At 38.5% G+C, this 24,070-nt stretch overlaps 1 protein-coding gene across 1 annotated transcript; it reads left to right on the forward strand.

Moving 5' to 3' along the window:
- The first annotated feature begins 237 nt into the window (after window positions 1-237).
- LOC125241387 lies at window positions 238-22,291 on the forward strand. Its single transcript, XM_048149851.1, has 7 exons — window positions 238-621; window positions 11,495-11,650; window positions 15,045-15,175; window positions 16,686-16,941; window positions 17,455-17,639; window positions 18,193-18,391; window positions 21,858-22,291. Exons 1-7 carry the CDS (start codon window positions 441-443, stop codon window positions 21,977-21,979), a joined length of 1,230 nt encoding a protein of 409 aa, XP_048005808.1. The 5' UTR covers window positions 238-440; the 3' UTR covers window positions 21,980-22,291.
- The last annotated feature ends 1,779 nt before the right edge of the window (window positions 22,292-24,070 follow it).

Raw genomic sequence — 24,070 nt, forward strand, 5'->3', positions numbered from 1 at the left:
TTTCTTATACGTCTTTAAAAAAACAATTTAGATTGCGGAGAAAAATGTAGAACAGGACTCGCCAGTAAATTTTATGGATGTGGTCATGTGGCACATAACATAAAGTACACATGATTTCACAATTCACAATTACCTGACTAATAATGTGTGACAATACCTTTTGTAGCAGCTTATAGATATGTAAGTAAGTAGTTCTCCAGGTCGGTGGATGCTAAATGAAGAACGGTATCAATCCTAACAGCTTGCACAAATAACGATCCCGTTATCACCTACATTATATATACATGGTTGACAACTCTTTTACCATTTTGACGACGGTTACACGTCGAGTTTTACACTAATCCAGTGGGACCGTGGCTTGGTTAAAAAAGAACTTGGCTAACAGTTAATATTTTGGTTATTGTTATAAGTGTGGTATACCTTGGAGGTGTCAGTTAAAAATGAGTTGCAAAGTTTTCTTAGTGATACTGGGGTCCTGTTTCATCGCCGCTTTGGCTATTTCCGTGCATTACGATGGCTCAGGGGAAATGCGTGGCGTCAACAACAGGGTATGGAATTTTGATAAAGAGGAATTAGACTACGACGAGGCTGACGACGAAAAACACAGAAAAGGGAAGATTTGTAAGTGAATTATATTAAAGCGAAATCATTTTGATATAAACGTATCTAGATTTAAGGAAAAAAAACCGGCCAAGAGCGTGTCGGGCCACGCTCAGTGTAGGGTTCCGTAGTTTTCCGTATTTTTCTCAAAAACTACTGAACCTATCAAGTTCAAAACAATTTTCCTAGAAAGTATTTATAAAGTTCTACTTTTGTGATTTTTTTCATATTTTTTAAACATATGGTTCAAAAGTTAGAGGGGGGGGACGCACTTTTTTTTCCTTTAGGAGCGATTATTTCCGAAAATATTAATATTATCAAAAAACGATCTTAACAAATCCTTATTCATTTTTTAATACCTATCCAACAATATGTCACACGTTGGGGTTGGAATGAAAAAAAATATCAGCCCCCACTTTACGTGTAGGGGGGGTACCCAAATAAAACACTTTTTTCAATTTTTTATTTTTGCACTTTGTTGGCGTGATTGATATACATATTAGTACCAAATTTCAGCTTTTTAGTGCTAACGGTTCCTGAGATTATCTGCGGACGGACGGACGGACGGACAGACAAACATGGCGAAACTATAAGGGTTCCTATAGTTGACTACGGAACCCTAAAAAACTAGATTATTCTAATTATACGTGTGTTTTTGTCTGTCCTCATGTTTGTAAACATTTTTAGTCTTGTTCTCGTACCTATAAGCTACAATATTGTATTTAGTTAAGTAATATGTCTTGCATTTTAATGTGTGTTGACAACTTGGCATGTACAAACGTACTTGTGTTGGCGTCATGAGAATGTAATCCGTCCCTAACATCAAAATAACTTTTAAAAAAGTGAATTAGTTGTCATGATTTGCGATATAGGCAACAAATGTTACATAGTAAAAAGTATGTTATTATACATTACATTCAATTAGAAAAACGTTTTTTCTACTCCCGAACTGTTATTCGTCATTTACAGGATCGTGCGTAGATATTTAAAACCCTACATAAAAGTCTATTCCCCAAAGCCAGCGCCCGCCGGCTTCTGCGCATGCGCGCAGTAACGAAAAAATTGAAAACGCATTGTTTAACTCTGTAACCATGGCAACGCATTGTTATAACGAACGGTAAGCCGGCGGGGCATGGCTTTGGGCAGCTGCGCTGGCAGTGCAAAATACAGGAAACAGTGTAATTTCACGAGGTATTCTAGAAAACTATTAAAAACTAAGTGCATGGTCGTAGAAAAAGTATTGTATGCAACGGTGTTTAACTGAGTCAAAAAACACTCGTGGCGTCTTTATTAAAAATTTTCGGTTTCGCTTCAAATTGTTACCCACGCCACTCGTCTTTTTTGACCTCCTTTAAACGCCTGTTGCATAAAATACTATAATCTCACTTTTAGGTCATTTTTAGGGTTCCGTACCTCAAAGAGGAAAAACGGAACCCTTATAGGATCACTCGTGTGTCTGTCTGTCCCTCTGTTACAGCCGATTTCTCCGAAACTACTGGACCGATTTACTTGAAATTTGGTACACATATGTAAACCTGTGGCCCAAAGACGGACATGTAATTTAATTAAATGAAATTTAATCATAGGGGTCACTTTTGGGGGTAAACTTGAAAATTAAAAATCAAAGTTATTAAAACTATATTGTGTTATATATCAAATGAAAGAGCATTTTATGAGCATTTGAAATATATTTTTTTTTAATTTTTAATTTTGGTACTTTAGAAGTAATTTAAGAAAATAGACAAAAAATGACCATTCCCCCCCTTATCTCCGAAACTACTTAGCGTAAAATTTTCAAAAAAATTCTCGAGATAGCCCTCTACCTGTAGATTACAGGAAAACCTATTAGAAATCTACAGTCAAGCGTAAGTCGGACTTACGAGAAAAAACTCAAATTAAGATTTTCACTCACTGACGCTGCAAGCAGTTACTAAACGTCTTAAAATTTTGTAAGCGTGATGGACAGGTAGAAAGAAATTCATTTCTGTCTTTTTTTTTTTGGAAATTGTTCAATTTTTTTTTTCATTTGCCAAAATGACTTAAGTTCCTACTAAAAAGGAGGCGCTTAAGACCGTTTGTAAGTGGACTGAGCAAAATTTTGTTCAAATCGGTCCAAAAAAGGTCTCTGTTGACGAAAACATAGAATTTGTGGCAACGACAGCCCAAATCTGAAGTCCATTTTGCTCTATCTCTTATCGTTTCCGAGATATATACGTAAAGTCTTGAAAGTGCGAAAAGTTAACTTTGCCATCACAGTCGTTCAGGCGCTCATGAGTTCTTTGTATGGAAAAGTCGAAAACCGACTCGCACTTGACCAATGTTCATAGAACGTGTTGTGGTTTTTTACGCGGGTCCGCGACTGACGACGTTCGAATGTTTTGTTCGAAAATGTTTGAGGGTGGTTTCTTTGAAACGTCGCCGGTGGCGGGTGGTTCGACGGGCGAAGATCACACGCCGCACGCGACGGTCTGTATTCGTTTTGTACAATAGCAACGGACGGCGGGTGGCGTCTTGATATGGAAAATGACTGACTTCACTAAAGATAATGATGAACTCATTGAGGTAATACTAGAGAGGACACTGCGAGCAAAACGTTTGCGCTACAAACATAAGTCCATTGGACTTATGTTTCTGCCTGCACACAAATAAAATGTAAAAATGCCTTCCTGCGCAACAAGATGCTGTTTAAGCCATACGAGAAAATCGAATAAAACTGACGTGGCACATTTCATCGGTTAGTATACACGCTATGTTAATCGATCTTTATTTAAGTAATTATTTCAATGAAGGGACGCGCTCCTCAAACGCGAAGCTATCGCTGCCATTTTGTTGAACGAAATCATAGATTAATCGCATCATAATCGCACAGACTTGACATGTAGGTAATGAAGTATAGTAATTGTGATTATATTCTGTTTGTAATATATAAAAGAGAAATGTTAAATTTATTTCACGTTATACTTATGAATACTACACAGTTCTAACACGAGTTGTAATCGATATTTTCATACAATAATAACCTATGATTTTCTTCAAGGGCAATTAAAGTAGGTGATATGAAAAAAATCAATAATGTATTTTTGTTTCACTTAGTAGAACTTAAACATAGCACAATGTATGATAGTGCTAAAATTAAACTACTTACCCCCTTATTCATAAACGTTCACTAAAATTATCAAACCGATAAAGTTCGTTTGTCCCTTTCTATCACACCAATACGCCGAAAAGGGACAAACGAACTTTATCGGCTTGATAACTTTAGTGTGCGTTTATGAATAAGGGGGTTAGTATTTTACAAAAAGTATAAAAAAGGTCTACACTAAGAGTGTCGCGTCTAGGTGGTCATTGGTCAAGTCTTACTCTATGACACGGTACCTCCCCACGCATGCGTCGCGCGCTGCCGGCCGGAGCACAGACTTTATTTGGGGTGTAATTTCTAGTATGTTAGTACATAGTAATTCAATGGATGAATTGTACTTCTGTGAACTGGGTTGGGGTGTAGGAAAGGGTGGCCGTACCTGGGACTTAGAAAAATTTTGACCAAAATTTTTTTTATTTATTTTCCATTGTAATCATATTTTATATGTCGAAAAAACCATATTATTTCAAATAAACTATTTTCTACGAGCCACCATTACGAAGTTATCACAGTATGAAGGGCGCAGGACTTAGAAAAATATAATGGCGAGAATCCGTTAAATTGTAAAACGATTAAGGCGACTTATATGGAAACGGATTAAGTCGCGTATAATCTTCTTCCTCTAAGAATTACAATGTACCTAAGTATTTTTACATTCATTTTGATCAGAGCACAACACAACAGTTCAAAAATCAGTCTACCAGAGCTTCTGAGTTCCGTCGCCGACGACGGGTGACCAAGGGTCAGAAAACTCACGCACCCGCGACCGACAGCGTGTGGCACAGCGGCACATGCGGCTCACATCCAAACATTCCAAACGCACACAGACGCGTCCGCTGGCGCCGCCAGGGGCGGCTCACTCCGCTATCCTATCGCCGCGCTACAAGTATATCCTGGCGGCCGCGAGCTGTGGCCGCGAGTTCGCGGCCTACTCAGGGGTGGCGCACATTCTCACGGAATGCACGTTCGCACTTTCTATTGTTACTTTACGTCGCGAGGTTTTTTAAGCGATGTCCGCGGGTGGAATGGCTAATAATACTTAATTAAATAGACATATTGAATAAAATAAATACCAAAAGATATTCTTATACAGATCTACTACTGATTAAGTCCCACGGAAAAGTTCAATAAGGCTTGTGATGTTGGAACCTCGAACAAAAATATATAAATACAGCGTATATACCTAGAAAGTACTCAAGACTTGAATATAATAATATAACATTTAATGTGAGTATTAATTCGTTTGGATCCATTGGTAACCCTATCACCGGACGCCGCGCACGTGCGGCTCGTTTCTTTGTAAGAATGTTGTAGGTATTTAAAAAGGCGGCATTTCGGAAACATCAAAGCAGTGCGCCTTCTTTACTTGTGCTATTATATATTCTGTGGCGCCGCGCCGGTGTCCACGTGCGCTCTCTGCAGTGTGCGCTGCCGCTGCCACGAAACGTTTACCTACTCCGTGTAATACTGATAAAAGAAAGTATTGACATGAATTCACACGTTTCGGAAATGACTGTAGGTATTTTAAATATTTTAGCACAATATGTTTTTTGCCTCTTATTGCCTATTATCTAAAAGAGAAATGTTAAATTTAATCATGATGCTGATATATACTACGACAGAATCGGAGTCTTCGTTGGAAAATTCCTAAACTTTATAAATGTTTTTTTTTTGAAAAATTAGAAAATAGTTGATATTAATCGGTATGACATCCACTTAGGTTTAAGTTTGACATCTTCAATTATTTCATTTGTTTGTAATGACCTCTGATATTTTTCTGATGTTTGGTTTGAACCTTAATTGTAATGTACTAGTTATGAGTGTATAAAATGATATTTTGTATCTACCGCATAAGCGCCTTGGCACCCTAGCTGTAAGTTTATGCATGAGTAAATAAATAATTGAGAAAAATTTAGAAAATTATACAATAATCTGGGCAACCGAGCTTCGCTCGGTTCTGTTTCGTATCCTTGACATGTGTCGCCATCTAGTTCAAAAATGAATAGTACCTTAGGGTGTTTCATTTTTCCAAAATTTTGATTTATCTTTGACTTCGCTTTTCTTCTTGTTTCGACACCTATACAGAGCCCATATACCAAAAATCAGGGAAATCGGACCATATTTAGAGGTCGCACACTGTGGCAACTTTTGTCTGAAGAAGTTAGTATGGGCGCAGAAAATGCTAGAAACAAAACTTATGTAACTTTTTGTAGTAGGTGGTTTAAAAGTGATTTTAATGAAAAGTTTTTATATTGAAGCAAGTTCTTTTAAAAAAATTACTAGTTGACGTGGCATTTAGTTTCTAGGCAAGGTTCCTTATGGTATTTTTTTGGACGCTCGACTTCCTTCTAAGGAACAAGTTTTTTTGGTTTTTTGTCCTGTTTTTGGCATGAAGCAGTGGTCTCTCGGCCCTCTCGGGGCACTGATAACAGGATAGGTGGATGATATCAAGCGGAACATTGGCTATCACCAGGTCCGCCATGGACCGGCTCGGAAAAATATGGAGAATCTTCATCACAAATGCCAATGCAAAATGCGACTTGTTCGATGTATTGTTAAGCTTGCTACCACCCCTGATGTGACGACCACGACCACTCTGCCAAGAGTGTGACGACAAACAAGAAAACAAGATCGTTCTTTGACTTAAGTATATTGACCGGGACATAGACCCTACTTACCTTTTTGATTTTTGTCTTCAAACTATTTAATGTCCAGGATGTTAGCGATTATTGTAGCCCTAACACCAGACTTGGTCGATAGTCTAACAATAGTCTATTATACCGCAAAGAAGAGTAAGTATACCTTTATATTTAATAATAAAAATTAACGCTCCAGTCAAAGATAAAGAGCAAAACGGTTCTCGCTGAAAGTCGTCGAACATCACAGAAAATGCGTTACTACTTGCGAACAAAAGATAATGTTGCGGCTTACACATGTAAGCCAAATGATGATGATGACTTATTTTATCAAGAATGGATGTTACAACTATTGTATTTTAAGATTAATAAGTTTACTTTTACTTTCAAATAAGTTACAACTGCTCCATTGTTTTATTTGAGAATAAAATTGAGTAACATTACTTTTTATTAGCGATTTTTTTTCAAACTGTTCATCCAGTGCGACCTCTAAACAACGTCCAAATCACTTGAAATTTGGTATATAGGCGTTTAAGATAAGCTAGAACCAAAAGCCGAGCGAAGTCAGAAAAAATATCACAATTTTATTTTTCCCATACAAATATGAAACACCCTATAGTACCTACATCGAGCGAAAGAATTCTCAGCCTTAACAACACAACTACTCCACACGAGATGGCGCGCATTTCGCCACAAAAACTCAAATAGTGTATTTTCTATTCGTTTTAGCCTTGACCTGTGTCGCCATCTAGTGTTTGCAATAAATAGTACTTACATCGACCGAAAGAATTCTGTCTTAACAGTATAACTACTGCACACGAGATGGCGCGCGAAGAAAAACGCATGAAAACTCGAAAATTCGCGTTTTCCGAGACCTAAGGATAAGTTAGACCGATTTTTCACCCCCAAAAACCCCCACATAACAAATTTCTGCGAAATCGTTAGAGCGGTTTCCGAGATCGTCAGTGTAAATAAATATATATATATATAAATAAATAAATAAATAAATAAATAAATAAATAAATATACAAGAATTGCTCGTTTAAAAGTATAAGATAAGATAGGTATACATACCTACTATGGCAACTCTATCACAGCGCAGAATATGCAGAAGCCACATGGTGGTCTGCGACAGAAACTCAATAGACATTTTCAGAGTTTTTAAAATAAGTACCTAAGTAGGTACGTGAAGTAACATGGTAAATTAAAAAAATATCATTAGATACTTATTGCGAAGGTGTAAACAATTTCCTTCGTTTTGCCACATATCAATAATTACCTATCTATATTAAATTCATTAATCCGTATACAACTATACATTACATTTTTACAGTACGGTAATACTCACCCCGTTATTCATAAACGTACACTAAGTTATCAAGCCGATAAAGTTCGGTTGTCCCTTTCCGACGTATTGGTGTGATAGAAAGGGATAAACGAACTTTATCGGCTGGATAACTTTAGTGTACGTTTATGAATAAAGGTGTTAAAATTTATAGCTACGAAATTTTACATAAAACACCTACTTTAAAATAAAATAAAAAATGTTGAATTTGGTTAACATTATAAAAGACCTCACGCAAGCTGTGCTAATTAGTTCGCGAATTCGTCGAGAGGTGGCGCTAAACACAATTATGCTCATTAGAGAACCTATACTTCTAGCCTAGCCCAGTCTTTAGACTTATGTGAGTAACGTAAAAGTACCTAATAGTTTTGTAGGTACGGAACCCTCGGTGGGCGAGTCCGACTCGCACTTGGCCGGTTTTTTAAGCCTTATACCTACTTGTGGTTCGGCACTTCTACTCTACTTTCGACATTACAGCCATTACAATCATGTTTTCTTATCACGTATGCCAAAAACATACTTATGTTCACCTGATTAATCTTAGCGCAATAGGATTTCGTCGTCATTATAGACCAAAAATAAAAACAAATATTTTACTTCTGCGTGCGCATTACCGTAACAATTAGTAGTTTTTTACACCACTGCGGTAGTAGCCACAATGCGAAATGCAAAAGTGTTACATTTTTTGTGCATAAGTAACAACTAACAAGTAACTAGTGAATGCCTACTCACCTATTTGCACAATACAAAAACGATGTAAACAAGCGAATATCTAGGTCTCATTAGTTCCAAGTTAAATAACTTAAGAATTCTAGTCAGTTGCGGCAAGGCTCGTTACTTTTTATTAGTCTTTAGATTCAGCTTAATGTCTAGATACACTTCACATGCGAAACGAATAAAACTTCAGAGACGAATTTATGACAGATGTAGGAAGAAATAATATGAAATTGATTGGCTTAAATGAGAAAAAGTCGTCAATGGCTTCGCATCATCTGGATAAATATCATTTATTTCTCTAAAAAAACTAGTGTCTTAATTACTTATTACTAACTAGTATTGTATTAAAAAAATAAATGTACCTAATGACTGAATAAGTGAACCACAACCTCTACTACTTCCTAATATGTAGTAATGTTACTCAATTTGATTGTACCGTCAGATACTTGACACTAACTTTTATGTTATTCTTAAGGCTCTCATACTCATCAATTCATTATGTATGAAAACGAAAAATCTATTTCAGTGTGCGTAGTCGAATGCACAAACGCTCACGAAACGCTCACGATAATATCTCTTTCGTAGCTATCTATCTATCGTTCTTGCGTATTGGCGCGACAGAGCCAGACTACTTTTCTGCGGCGTTTCGATTTCGTGTCGCGTCGTAGAAATGCCATTCGGCTACGGAGCCAGTACAGATGGTGCTGTTTGCCCGCACTAGTGCGCAAAGTGGTTCATTTCTTGTCAGGGAGTCGATTTTTTAATAATTTCCATTCGATTTCGTGAATTTCGTTCAATAATATCTCTCCAGTCTCCACTAACGATTTCAATTCTACTAACAGAATCGAAAATGAGTGGTCATTACCACTAGATTAGTCCTCCTGTTTCAAAAAATAGCATTATAGTAGAGCGGCGAGAGGGTCTCGGAAAAAGTTGATGTGACTGGAGAGTATACTGCTGACAAGTGGTATCGTTGTGATCGGTAGACTTTACTGAGTACGAAATAATGACTTGTCGCATTCTCAGACTGTGGGGGGGTTAACTATGACGTCACAGAGATCGCCGTCCCGGGTTTCAATTTTTTGCCAATGTGTCTAGAACCCCTTATCCAATTTTGAAAAATGAGGTGTCTATTGAAAGCGTATAACATGCTGATTAAGATTTCTTATATGTGAAAAGTATAGTTTTGTTAGTTATTTTTAATTACAATAATGCAAAAAATACTTTTTTTTTACTCTCTTTTTTGATTTTTGTGACTCAAAAAGGCAATGAAAACGGCCATTTAGCTAAAAAATATGTTATATAAATCATTTAACTACATTATTAAGCTATCTGTTGCTTTTTAAATTTCTACGATCGGATAATAAATAAGCAAACTACAACCACATACCTGTAGGCGGGGAGTACCGCTTGACACGCGTTCCCATACATTCGGCGTCTACCAAATTACACCTCGCGCAAAATTCGTTTCAAGCAGATATACCTCTAATCTTATTCATCGTAACCTATCAATATTGGTATCATTTGAAAGTACAATTAAAGTACTTTAAGAAACAATGTCAATCATTTTCTTAAAATCAATAATCGCCAGTCTGCGGTGGTTAGAAAGGAAAAAAGTGGGTATGCAATTTGACTGGTTTCCTAGGTTTGATACCCTAGACGAGTTTAAAAGGGGAGGTAAAGGTGACATATGGGTTGTTCTCTGGCCTAAAAGCTATACAGAGGGTCAGGGGAGAAAAAAACTAGGGTTTAAGTTTAGTTTTAAGTTATTTTTTCTTTTATTTGTTGATTTTATTGTGTTTAATTTATTTGTAATTTTATCAAGGATACACGTTGGTTTCTTTTGCTTAAAATTCCCTTTTTTATGAAAAATGTTATGAATTTTATGACATTTTCCGATAGAGACTAAAATTAACTTTCAAATAAGGCCACATAGTCATACTTTTACTTATATAAGCCAACCAACGTGTATCCTTGATAAAATTACAAAAAAATTAAACACAATAAAATCAATAAATAAAAGAAAAAATAACTTAAAACTAAACTTAAACCCTAGTTTTTTTCTCCCCTGACCCTCTGTATAGCTTTTAGGCCAGAGAACAACCCATATGTCACCTTTACCTCCCCTTTTAAACTCGTCTAGGGTATCAAACCTAGGAAACCAGTCAAATTGCATACCCACTTTTATCCTTTCTAACCACCGCAGACTGGCGATTATTGATTTTAAGAAAATGATTGACATTGTTTCTTAAAGTACTTTAATTGTACTTTCAAATGATACCAATATTGATAGGTTACGATGAATAAGATTAGAGGTATATCTGCTTGAAACGAATTTTGCGCGAGGTGTAATTTGGTAGACGCCGAATGTATGGGAACGCGTGTCAAGCGGTACTCCCCGCCTACAGGTATGTGGTTGTAGTTTGCTTATTTATTATCCGATCGTAGAAATTTAAAAAGCAACAGATAGCTTAATAATGTAGTTAAATGATTTATATAACATATTTTTTAGCTAAGTGGCCGTTTTCATTACCTTTTTTAGTCACAACAATCAAAAAAGAGAGTAAAAAAAAAGTATTTTTTGCATTATTGTTAATTAAAAAATAACTAACAAAACTATACTTTTCACATATAAAAAATCTTAATCAGCATGTTATACGCTTTCAATAGACACCTCATTTTTCGAAATTGGATAAGGGGTTCTAGACAAATTGGCAAAAAATTGAAACCCGGGACCGCGATTTTTGTGACGTCATAGTTAACCCCCCCACAGTCTGAGAATGCGACAAGTCATTATTTCGTACTCAGTAAAGTCTACCGATCACAACGATACCACTTGTCAGCAGTATACTCTCCAGTCACATCAACTTCAAAACTAGACGACTTTTTTCAATTCCGCCGCCTTACTATTAGGCGTTTTCCACACTTTCGAACGGCGAATTCGTGCGTTCCAAATTCAAAAATCGGTCCCCAGGTTGAACTTTCAGTCTGAAAAACGTCGTACGATACACGAGCGACTTGAAAATTTAGATTGATTGACTTAACCTCTATTTCCAGTGTTTCCATTCGGAGGGAGTATCGTCCGCTTTGCGAACACGGAGTGCGCGACTACCAGCACAATGTCCGGCACGTGTTTGGCGCGCCGAGAATGTAACGACCTCAATGGTAGTATCACTGGGACTTGCGCATCAAGAAGGGGTCGATGCTGTGTAGGTAAGTTCCCTTTTTTAAATCAACTTTTTACAAACTTTTTGTTAGTATGTTAGTTTGGGTCAAAACGTAGCAGCTAATACATTTGACCCACTTTCCGGTTTCCGATTGAGCTGAAATTTTGGCCACATATGTAAATCACGTGACAATGCAATATTATGGTATCATGGAGCTGATCTGATCATGGAGCAGAAAGGTGGTCATAGGAACTCTGTTCATAGGAATGAAACGTCGTATCCGCATCGAGTAAGGGGTTCTTAGAAACGTCTCGGAGAGCAGTTAATGACTTTAGAACGAAAGGTACAGTCGGCGATAAAAGCTTATGACAAGAATGAATTTTTTGCAAAAAAAACTTATTACTTAACAGTTTTGTTTCTAACTACGTATTATATATGTATAGTTTGAGCAATAAGCAATAAAAATTAACGTTTCTTTGAAAATATTTCGTGATCGATAAGTGAATTTAGTAAGGACGTAGATTTTAGGATAAATTAAAATTATGAATGTGGCACTTTGTATGGAATCATGGAATATTTAACATTATCAAAATCCAAGGAGCTTCTGCTGGAGCTGCGTTTGACTTAACATTCAGCACGACGAAAACCTTTGGTATATGGTCTATGCTCGGTAATAGTCGTCTGTATGAGTTATATATATGTTATGGACCAAGTGATTAATAAGGGCATTATGTATAATGCCCGGGCATTATGAATAATGCCTAGCTGTATTGGGCAAAGTGATTAATCATTGTCTAGACGCCATTTTTTATCACATTGCCCGGTCATTATGATAATGCTACGTGATCGTTGGGCAAATTGATAATAAGTTTAACAAGTTTGCATGAACGCCATTTTTTATCACATTGCCCGGTCATTATGATACTGCTACGTAATCGTTGGGCAATTTGATAATAAGTTTAACAGGTTTTTCTGAACGCCATTTTTTATCACATTGCCCGGGCATTATGATACTGCTACGCGATTGTTGGGCAATTTGATAATAAGATTAATAAAGTATACTGGGTGTTTCCTAACAAATAATGAAATGTAAATTGCGCTTTCTTGAATAAGCATACTTTTTAACCGCCGCCCTTAAATCTCAAGGAAGGTGGTTCTCAATTCGTCTGTATTTTTTTTATGTTTGTTCCACGATATCTCCGCCGTTATTGGACCGATTTAGAATTTTTTTTGATTGAATGTATATGCATACAGATTGGTCTCATTTTTATCAGAACCCAGTTCTGATGATGGATCCTGGAGAAATCGAGGGAACTCAAATCTGAAAGGCATACATATAGTGATTTTTATGTTTTTAAAGGAACAGCATGCATTTACGTACGCAATCTGCAGAGCTAGTTCATCATCTAAGTTTATTAACAATTGATTTTTGACACCTAAAGTGCTATTTTATCCCTCTCCTAGCAAGAAAGGGACACTTGGTCATACCTACTAAACAAACTAGGCGTTTCACCATCTTTGCCATGCGTGAAAGTACACTTTTATGATAGCGCTTACCGGTAGCTCTGCCTTATGGCTCTCGCCTTCCCCCGACATCATCTATGTCTCACTGAGGCTCGAAGCGAGCTCTGATCTGCGGCCTATGTCGGAGTTGTCGTTTAACTCTAAATCATTGATTATAAGTCCTATCTTAGCCATCCTTGACATCGAGAGGTCCTACGGCACTGCAGGCGGCTCGCGACGGTGTCTTTTGTAGTTTGATATGAAACTGCATACAGTCTCTTGAACAGATTTGCACGAAAGTCTGCTGAAGCTGCGCCAATCCATCTATTAGCTTTGCTACATGTTTTATTATTACTCTGCCCAACAGAGGACGGGCATTATGTATAATTCCCGGGCGAAATTGAGCTATGCGGTATGTTATTATCACTATGCCCAACAGAGGATCGGCATTATGTATAATGCCCGGGCAATATTCAGCTATTTAGTGTGTCTTTTGCATATATCTGGATCGTAGACGTGCGTGGACCTTTGGGAGCCAACAGCACAGCGGCCTTTTAAGACATTTTAATCTAAAGGCAAGGGATACACGTGGCGGATACCATATAGATGATGATGGTCTCCGCCAGGTGCAAAGACTATTGCAGTGCAGCACTTTTGTGCTACGATGGGAGCTAAAGTCATGCTCATGGGTTACTTATTGTTTTATAAGTTGGATGAACTGGATAGAGGGCTATGGGAGGAAACTATCGGGCACCTGACAATAAGTCTCACAATTGTAAAAGACAGGCGGTGACTTGCCAACTCATTGAGTGGGCCCTGCAAAACGGCCGCACACACGGTGCGACAACAGAGCAACACTTAAAGAGTGGCTGAAAGGTTGTCGAGAGGTGAGACTGCGGTAGCCAGATTCCGGTGATCCATTCAGCAGGCCGCTGACGTTATGACACTTTCCCATTTATAATATTAGTATGGATTCTCATACTGTGTAATTTTATTCGTGTAAATAAAATAAAAAATCTCTATTCTTGGGCAAAATTCAGTTATTTGGTGTGTTATTATTACTTTGCCCAACAGAGGATGGGCACTATGTATAATGCCCGGGCAAAATTCAGCTATTCGGTATGTTATTATCACTTTGCCCAACAGAGGATGAGCATTATGTATAATGCCCGGGCAAAATTCAGCTATTCAGTGTGGTATTATTACTTTGCCCAACAGAGGATGGGCGTTATGTATAATGCCCGGGCAAAATTCAGCTATTCAGTGTGGTATTATTACTTTGCCCAACAGAGGATGGGCGTTATGTATAATGCCCGGGCAAAATTCAGCTATTCGATATGTTATTATCACTTTGCCCAACAGAGGATGGGCATTATATATAATGCCCGGGCAAAATTCAGCTATTCGATGTGTTATTATTACTTTGCCCAACAGAGGATGGGCATTATGTATAATGCCCGGGCAATTTAATTATTTGAATAGTTATTATCAAACTGCCCACTCACAATGGGCATTATTCATAATGCCCGGGCATTATGTATAGTGCCCGATTTATCACTTGGTCCATAACATATATATGTATATCTCCTGACATGGCGCAGTCGGTAGGATCCTAAAGCTGCGTTTTCACTTAGGTATGGGAGGTACAGTCAGCCAAGAAAGTGGTTTACCACTTTTCGACTCTATTTCAAACACTTAAGGTCCAAAAGTGGTAAACCACTTTTTTGGCTGACTGTACCTGCGCACAAACGAACGAATGCTCGAACACTAAGTAACGAACCTAAATCTGAGTTCCAGTTAATTTATGAATATAGAATACGGTTATTATTTTTAAACAGAATATTTATTTACAACATCTCTCTTAACGGTCAGAAAGTATGAGAGTTGCAAGACTACGTCACGTGGCATAAATTAAAAGAACATAATTTTATTGACAGTATCCCGCGGGTGCGGCAGTAGCACAAACGTGAACAACACGTACTTTACGAGCCCGGGATACCCGGCCGCGTACGCCGGCGGCACCGCCTGCAGCATCATCGTCAACCGATGCAGCAGTAACATCTGCCAGGTGAGTGCTATTGTAACCGCGGCCCGCGAGGTGGCAGCACCAACAACGTGAACACGTGCTTTGTGAGCCCGGTCGAGTAAGCAATACGAATACGTAATATCTGATCAAATTTTGTTTCATTTGCCAATGGTGACAGCCATGACTAATATAAATATTTAAATGTCAATAAACATTACCTTTAATTCATCGCTGTTTTCGCTGAGTCCAAGTTGAACCTAGCTATATGACGGCTGCGCGCATTATTTAAGTATCTAAACCACAAGTCACAACACTAAAATTAACAGAACTGAACACAAACCACATTGACCATAACACCATATTTAGTACAAAATTAACACTAAGTATACTATCAGGCGCCATTACTTATTCAAATGTTCTGTTGCTATCAGAGAATACTGGATTTCTTTTTAGTCCGGTATCATGAAGGGTATAATATAGTTAAATATGATAGATACTTAGCAGCTATTAAGTTATATCATATGTTCCTTTTTAAGTAATAAATCTTTTTTATTTCCATTCACCGCAAACCGAAAAAACGAAAATACCGCTGACATTTTTGAAACTGTCATCGACAAGCAAATGTGTAATATTTTTTATGGGCTGGTTACGAGACCTTTAAGCTAATCAACCACCCGCAACGACGTCCCAAGTTGAACCGCATCGCATAGATGTAATTAGCTCTAATGCGTGGTGTTGCCATAGCAGGCAAATAAATGAAGTACAGTCGTGTCGCTTAACTTCAAACTTGGGTAAATCTTTCAGATCATAATTTTTTTTTTAAATAATCATCTTTAAAGCAGAATGGATTTACCCAGGTTTGAAGTTAAGCGATACAGTATATAAAGCCATTTCCGGCAGTTTCCTTCACAAGAAAAAAGCGGCAGAATTAAAAAATATGGAAGAAATAGTACATTACGAAACCAGTGCGAAAAAAAGGAAGTTCGAAACGAGCGACGACAAATTAAAACACGACCGAAGGGAGTGTTTTAAATCGACACGAGTTACGAATTTCCTTTTCGCACGTGTATCGTACGACGTCTTTCAGTACAGATGGCCATCCGAAGTAGACCTGTCATATAATGAACCACTTCTCGCACTAGTGCGTAAAAAAACCACCATCTGTACTGAAAAGAATATTTATCGTATCACTTCCGACAAACTTGTATAATTAACCGTCTTCAAATAAGAATTCTGCGCCTTTTACTACTGACCAGCTTCTCTGTTCGACTATAAAACAAAAACGCTAAGTAAACCTGTTAGTACTCACACTAGTACTCGCTATGAGCACTTCACTTGAAAAGCTTTCAGCGAAGTAATATCAATAGCTACAGTGAAGAAAAGTATTATATTACTGAATGTAGAGATCGGAATTGAATGACGAATTTCATATGTTCACAATATTACTTGATATCCTCTTTGGTTTGGACGTTAAGCCCTTAGGACCTTAAGCCATCCGAAATCGACCACCGATCATTATAACAAATAGCTACTTGGAGAGTGATTATTCCAGCTTCGCATCGACTTTATGGACATGGTGCTCGCCCAGCCGGACGGCGATGGCGTGTGCGCGACGGACTCCATCACTGTGACGGGCGGCAACACGGTCGTGCCCACGCTCTGCGGCGACAACACCGGCCAGACCATCTTCGTCGACTTCAACGGCGACACAGCAGTCACAGTTACAGTCACTGCTACCCCAAGTACCACATTCAGTAGGCGATGGAATATAAAGCTTACACAAATTGCCTGCGATTGTCCTGGATTAGGTGAGTTTTAGAACACGTTGCAGTAGGTGTGCTAAAACACACTGTCAGTAGAAAAAGGCGCAAAGGTGCTTAATTTTGCAGCCTTTGTCTAATGACAAGGCAGATCTGGGGTATTTTGTGTGGCAAGGTTAATGTGCAAGTTTGAGAGGTGTTATTTGCCTTACCTCTTTATGCATAGAGTACGAGAGCCAGTATGTATGTAATGTACCTACACCTAGTAATAATATACCCATAGAAGCGTAAGCATAATGATAGTTCTATGAATAAACAAGACTACGTAAATAAAATATATATCCATACCTACTAATATTATAAATGGGAAACTGTGTGTCTGTTTGTTTGTCCTTCTTTCACGGCAAAACGGAGCGACGAATTGACACTGACATAGGCTACTTTTTGTCTCTTTCTAACGCGAGCGAAGCCGCGTCCAAAAACTAGTAAAATATATATTTAAGTATAATTACTAACGACGCCGTTCATTAGGATATTGGTATTAACATCCGCGCGTTTCAGCACCCAACGGCTGCCTGCAGTACTACACCGGCGTCACAGGCACCATCACCAGTTTCAACTACGGTACGGCCGCCAACACAGCGCTAAGCGCCTCGCTCGTCACCGGCACTCGCCAGATCGCCAACTTGAACTACGGGATATGCATCAGGATGGAGGCCGGTTATTGCTCCATACAATATGCTCAGGTACACTTTCTGACAGTACGCAATCAAAAGACAGTCTTTTATCAGACAGACAGACAGTGTAAGTACTCTTTTTTCTTCAAATATGTATGTTTATGGATCGATTGAAGCTTTTTATATTGGACTAAGAGCCCAGAGCCGCCAGATCTTCCTCATTTTCTCAAGGATGAAACTTTGAGATAATGTAGAGTTCGTATCGACGTTTAATGTCTGCATATTACCTAGTTCGGCCCGTCGGCCATTTTTGTCCTGTAAGGATTTTTTTTAAACACAAAGTTTCCTTAAATTCTCTAGGCTGATTTTTATGTATGTAATACAAAAGACTGTAAGGACCATCCATTCCTGACTATTTCCGCCGACCGTAACTTTTACCAGACGCTTGAAAGTCAGTTAGAAAATGATGATTATCAATCTCTAACAGTATTTTCCAGCACACATATTTTATAAAAATCAGCCTTGAGAATTTCATGAAAGTTAGTGTTTTTTAAAAAACCTTATAGCGAAACACACGCTGGGCTCTTAGTCCATATGTAGAATATATGTTATTATTTTTAAGACTGCGAACATCTACTCGTTCACGGTGACCGGCGACGTGGAAGGCGCGGACAACACCGTCCTGGGCACTCCGGTGGGCGCGGTGAACGACGGCGCTTGCACCACGGACTTCGTGGTCATCCCCAACCCGACCGTCGTGGCTACCGGCCTCGCAGTAGGCACTGACCGCTTCTGCGGACTGGGCTTCGTTCCCGTTCAAAGTAAGTGTGTTATTGAACTTCATAGTCCTCCTCAAGCCGACGTGGTCGTCACTAGGGATTGCAATCCGGTCCGGCGGATCCGGTAATCCGGCCGGATCCGGTGCTTTATTCATGCTACCGGATCCGGTAATGTAATTTAATGTGTTAGAATAGTGCAAAAAAATAACATTTACGCTAACATTTGAACGTAGCTCAACAGGGGATTGCAATCCGGTCTGATTTCCAATCAAAAAATAATTTAATACATACGTTTCTCGCATTACTAGGCCGTTTGGAAGTAAAATAATGTGCTCAAGTGACGAGTCAAACTTGCCGTCTTTGAATCTGTAGTGAAATTTGTGCAATTGTTTGCTTGGATGCAAAATGTGGAATAGTGGAGAGTGACAAAGGGCCATACGACAAAACTTTTCGTTAACATGTCACTGAGGTCGATCCTTCGCTGTCGAACAACAACGTTTTCAGCATGATATACGAAGTATGAGGGCACACTGCTACAAGAATCATAAAAAAAACAATTCAAAGCTTAAATATGAACATTTTTAAAAGGTATCCAGTAAGATTGTGGTTTCAGCAATAGCAAATAATGCTAGAGTCAATTACTCTTGATGACTTTAATTGTGCGTGTGAGAAAAGTTAACTGTAAAATAACACAAAACATAATTATCTTTTTTTAAATAGTTATCTCATAATGCAGGTAGGTAATGTTATAATGTCCGTTCTTAATTTTATCTTAAAAGCTCTATAGCTATTACTGTAAAACAATACAGTAAAAATAATTTTGTTATCCTATGAAAGTTTAATCCTAAAAAGAACGAAAGAATTTTATTTGCGACTGATTATTTTATTAAAATTTACTTGTTACCTACCTGGTAAAAATGTTGATTTCTAAGCTTTCAACTTTTGGTTTATTAATCGTGAAGCAAAATACCATCATATTATGCTGAAAATGTACAAAAAAGTTACTATTAGGGTACTTTTAATCCTCAAGGCCAATCCAGCCGGATCCGCCGGATTGGGACCAAAATCCGGCCGGATCCGGCCGGATTGGATATCAGACCGGATTGCAATCCCTAGTCGTCACTAACCGGCCTAGCCGTAGGCACTGACCGCATTTGCAAAATAGTAGGATTAGGTATTTAAAAATATTTTAAGCGGGTTACTTACGTATTAAGTCGATATAGCGTTCGACATGTTTCGGTTCAATTTCGAGAACCTTTCTCAAGAGTAGCGACCCCGCCTTTACATGTCGAGAGCGCGACGCATACTGCGGGCGCTTGCTCGGTGCGCGCGGCTGCTGAGGACGGGCGCAGGGGTTGCTTCTGGAAAGTTATGTATGAAAATTTTGGCATAATTAATGGAAGATTTTTTTTGATTGGGATATGTACATTATAGGCCGAAGTTATTTTTCATCAACCCTCCCCATCCCTCCCCCCTCTGCGTCGCCCCTCTTCCCCCCCTTAAATAGCCGAAAATGCGGTTTTTCGCGTTTTCTGACAAAACCGTTGAAGATACAGAAAAAGCGTGTATGAATAAAGTAATCCTTAATAAATTTACTACAAATCATTCATTGACACTTTGGTTCTAGCACTTACAGTTTTCGCGTGATCCATCACGAAAGTTGGTCCTTTGCTGCAATTTTCTTTAGTGAATGTTAAGTTTTCTCCCAAATAATTTGGGATTAAAAAATTTGGGAGAAAACTTAACATTCACTAAAGAAAATTGCAGCAAAGGACCAACTTTCGTGATGGATCACGCGAAAACTGTAAGTGCTAGAACCAAAGTGTCAATGTTTGATTTGTAGTAAATTTATTAAGGATTACTTTATTCATACACGCTTTTTCTGTATCTTCAACGGTTTTGTCAGAAAACGCGAAAAACCGCATTTTCGGCTATTTAAGGGGGGGAAGAGGGGCGACGCAGAGGGGGGAGGGATGGGGAGGGTTGATGAAAAATAACTTCGGCCTATAATGTACATATCCCAATCAAAAAAAATCTTCCATTAATTATGCCAAAATTTTCATACATAACTTTCCAGAAGCAACGTACTACTATGTTACTTTTGTCAAAAGCAGGATTGCACACAACACTTATTACGTCACTTGTTAAGGGTGCGTTTACACTGGGGACCGACGTAGTGCCTAGAACTGTTTTCCAACTAGGTGGCACCGACCAACCACTGTCACGATTGAAATTGGGATGACGACTAATGAACTCTTGAGAAAGGTTCTCGAAATTGAACCGAAACATGTCGAACGCTATATCGACTTAATACGTGAGTAACCCGCTTAAAATATTTTTAAATATGTATGAGCCTCACGGGAGTTTTATAGTAGGATTAGGGTTGCAAAAAAACGGTTTTTTTTCTGGCTTGAAAAAAAAACATGAAAAAAAACCGTGAAAAGAAACAGTTTTTTTTCTAAAGTACGAAATCTCAAAATTTGAAAGTAGTTACTACTTTTATACGGTTTTTAGACTTAATGTTAACTATTAAACGAATTTAATCAAATAACTTTAATTTCTGGTTTTATAAAAGTAACATTTACGAAATCTGTAGTTGGTAGTTATCACTTTTTACTGTTGGCAACACCACCGCCTTTCCACGCTACACGCAGCATCGGGGATTCCCCAATAAACGTTTGTATACTGAATGTTAATTGAATTAATATTTACGTTATTGTTATTGAAACACGTTACAACTCACGAAAAACCGTTATTGTCGTATTATTTGTTCATCTGAAAAAAAACCAGATTTAGAAAAAAAACCAAGGTGCTCGGTTTTTTTTCATGTTTTTTTTTCACAATTCTGAAAAAAAAACATGTGTTTTTTTTTCTATTTACAACCCTAAATAGGATTAATTACAGGACACAATACACTGAACAAACACCTCAATAACATAGGTATAACCGATAGCCCCATGTGCAGAGTGTGCATTGAAGCAGAAGAGACCACCAAACACTTTATTCTGGAGTGTAAACAGGTAGAAGTATATAGGAACAAGTACAGCAACCTGAAAACACTGCTGGGATTTGTAGAGGAGCTGGGGTGGCTAGAGTAGTGCTACCTCTTCAAATTCACGCAAAATAGGCACAATAGTTGTCGACTTGCGGAAAATGCCCAACAAAACTAACTAACTGACCGCATTTGACGGCTGTTCGTTGTTACCGTTCAAAGTGTCTGCTTCAACCACCACATTCATGCATGAAGCTAATAGTAATTGTAAACAGAGTTCAGGGGCTCGAGTTCTTTTGAGTTGATCGTTTAACTACAGAACTTTAATTTTGCTTGCCTACGCTTACTTTAGTGACATCCTGCTTCTATGGTAAAAACACTATAAAATAAAGCAATCAACTTTAATAGTCGACGAGTAACAAAAATTGAAATACGTATAGCCTATGCCGACACCATACACCCTTGCCGAATTCATTCTCCCATGAACCATCGTAATCAGTTTTTGTTTGTCTCCAGCGGGAGCCAAGCCGTTCGTACTATACGTAGTGACGGACGGCAGCGAAGGAGCGACGGCCGCCACCCCTCCCGATGTCGCCAACCGAGGCTTCAGCCTGGCCTACACGCAGATAGCCTGCTGAGCACTGTGTCGCGTCATTAATCGAATCATTACCTAGCCGAGCAATTACATTTGTTATGTATAACACAGCACTTTGCAGTTAAAAGGGGAACAATTATTTTGACCTAATTATGTGGTGTAATAATTATAAAAGAAAAAAATAATTCATCTGTACCTCATAATTAGGTCAAAAACTGTCAGTTCAGTCACTTACAGCACGAACGCGATTACTTCACATCACATTAATCGTAAACTTATAGACAACTACCTTTTGCCCGCGGCTTCACTCGCTTTAAATTCGAAAATTGTGGAATTCTCCATACAAATAACCCCCCCCCCCCCCAAGCGCGGATCCAGCTTCGTGCCCAGGGGGGGGTCACGTGGTAAAGGCCCGGGACCCCAGGGGTGGGTCACGTGGTCTATTTGTATGGCCAACTTAGGCTCCAGCGGGGGTCATGACCCCCATGACCCCCCCCCTGGATCCGCGCATGCCCCCCCCCCCCTCCCTCCCCCATTTTATGGAAGTGGGGGGGTTGGAAAGAGACAAAGAGTAGCCTATGTCACTCTCCATCTCTTCAACTATCTCCACTTAAAAAAACACGTCAATTTGTCGTTCCGTTTTGCCGTGAAAGACGGACGGTAATTAGTATGGAAGTATGGATTTTTGTTTAATTATGAATTATGAATAAGTGTTTATATGTATCGCGCGTGGCAAGGTGATATACAAAAAGATATTTTTTTCATCACACTCGCTCATAAACGGTGTCATTATTGTCCCAGATTTTTAAGAACCTCTTTTTGACACATGACAGCGTCCACAATACGTAAACTCGCGCAACCTAATGAAATTTTAAATAAAATCCTGTAATAATATTTAAAAAAATCAAGTACTTAAAAAAACAATATTTCGCTTACTTTAAACATAATCTAACACATGTTACATTTTTGCGGATCTTCGTTAGTGAGTATTTTACGATATTAATTTAGCACCCAGGATTTACTTATTATGTCATTTATCATTCATTTTTATTTTTAAACTAGTGCCGTGGCAGAGTCTGTCATTTCGATTCAAATGACATTTCACTAAGTTGATAGAAATCGTATATTTGTTTAAGCACCTCCTTGTAACATAGGGCCTAATCGATTCAACCAATTCGAAATTAATCGTTAGCTTTGGCAAACAATACGTCTTAGCCACATCGCAACATACTTCAAAACAAATGTGTCAAAAATGTGAACTTACAAATCTGGAACAATAGGTACATGCCTGCATACTGATTCGTAATGAGCTATTTTACCGCCCTAGAGCGGTAAAGTGAATACCTGGGTGGGCCTTCCACGACCTGTCAAAAATTACAAGATGGCGGACGAATGTTCGAAATGTCAGCGTAGGTATTTCAATACATTTAGTTTAAAATTTGGTTATTACTTCGCGAGTGTGATGAAAAACATTGTGTATATCACGGGCGGCTGAATGATTACAAACTCTAGTTCTCAAAACAGCGTCTTGTTCATAATCCTTCACTTTCCGCCCTTAATAGACAATGTACAATTATATACTTGTAAATAGTAGTCCTATCTAGTTAATAAGATTAATTATCTACATTCTACACACTGTCACACTACTAAATATGTATGTATGAATAAAGTGACAAATCCATTTACTTACTTAATATTATAAATGGGAGTGTGTGTGTGTGTGTGTCTGTTTCTTTGTCCGTATTTCACGGAAAAGGCAGAACGGAGCGACGAATTGACATGATTTTTTTTAAGTGAAGATAGTTGAAGGGACGGGGAGTGACATTAGGCTACATTTTGTCTCTTTCTAACACCCCACTTCTCTAAAATGGGGCGTAGAAGTTTGTATGAAGCATTCCGCAATTTTCGCATTTAACGGGAGCTAAGACGCAGGCAAGAACTAGTATTAAATATAAAGTGACGGGCATCTCCCGTAGTTAAGGCCGGTTTCGAACCGGCAACTTTAGTACCTGATCCGGGCTAACGCCTCGAGTCCTAGGGCCACTCCGTCACCGTGTGTGGTGATGGACGGATTCGAACCTTCCGTCACTTTTCCTTTTTGTTAAGAGCGTTATAACATTTCGGCGTCGGGCGA

This window comes from Leguminivora glycinivorella, chromosome Z (assembly GCF_023078275.1).
Source record: "Leguminivora glycinivorella isolate SPB_JAAS2020 chromosome Z, LegGlyc_1.1, whole genome shotgun sequence".
Classification (NCBI taxonomy): domain Eukaryota; kingdom Metazoa; phylum Arthropoda; class Insecta; order Lepidoptera; family Tortricidae; genus Leguminivora; species Leguminivora glycinivorella.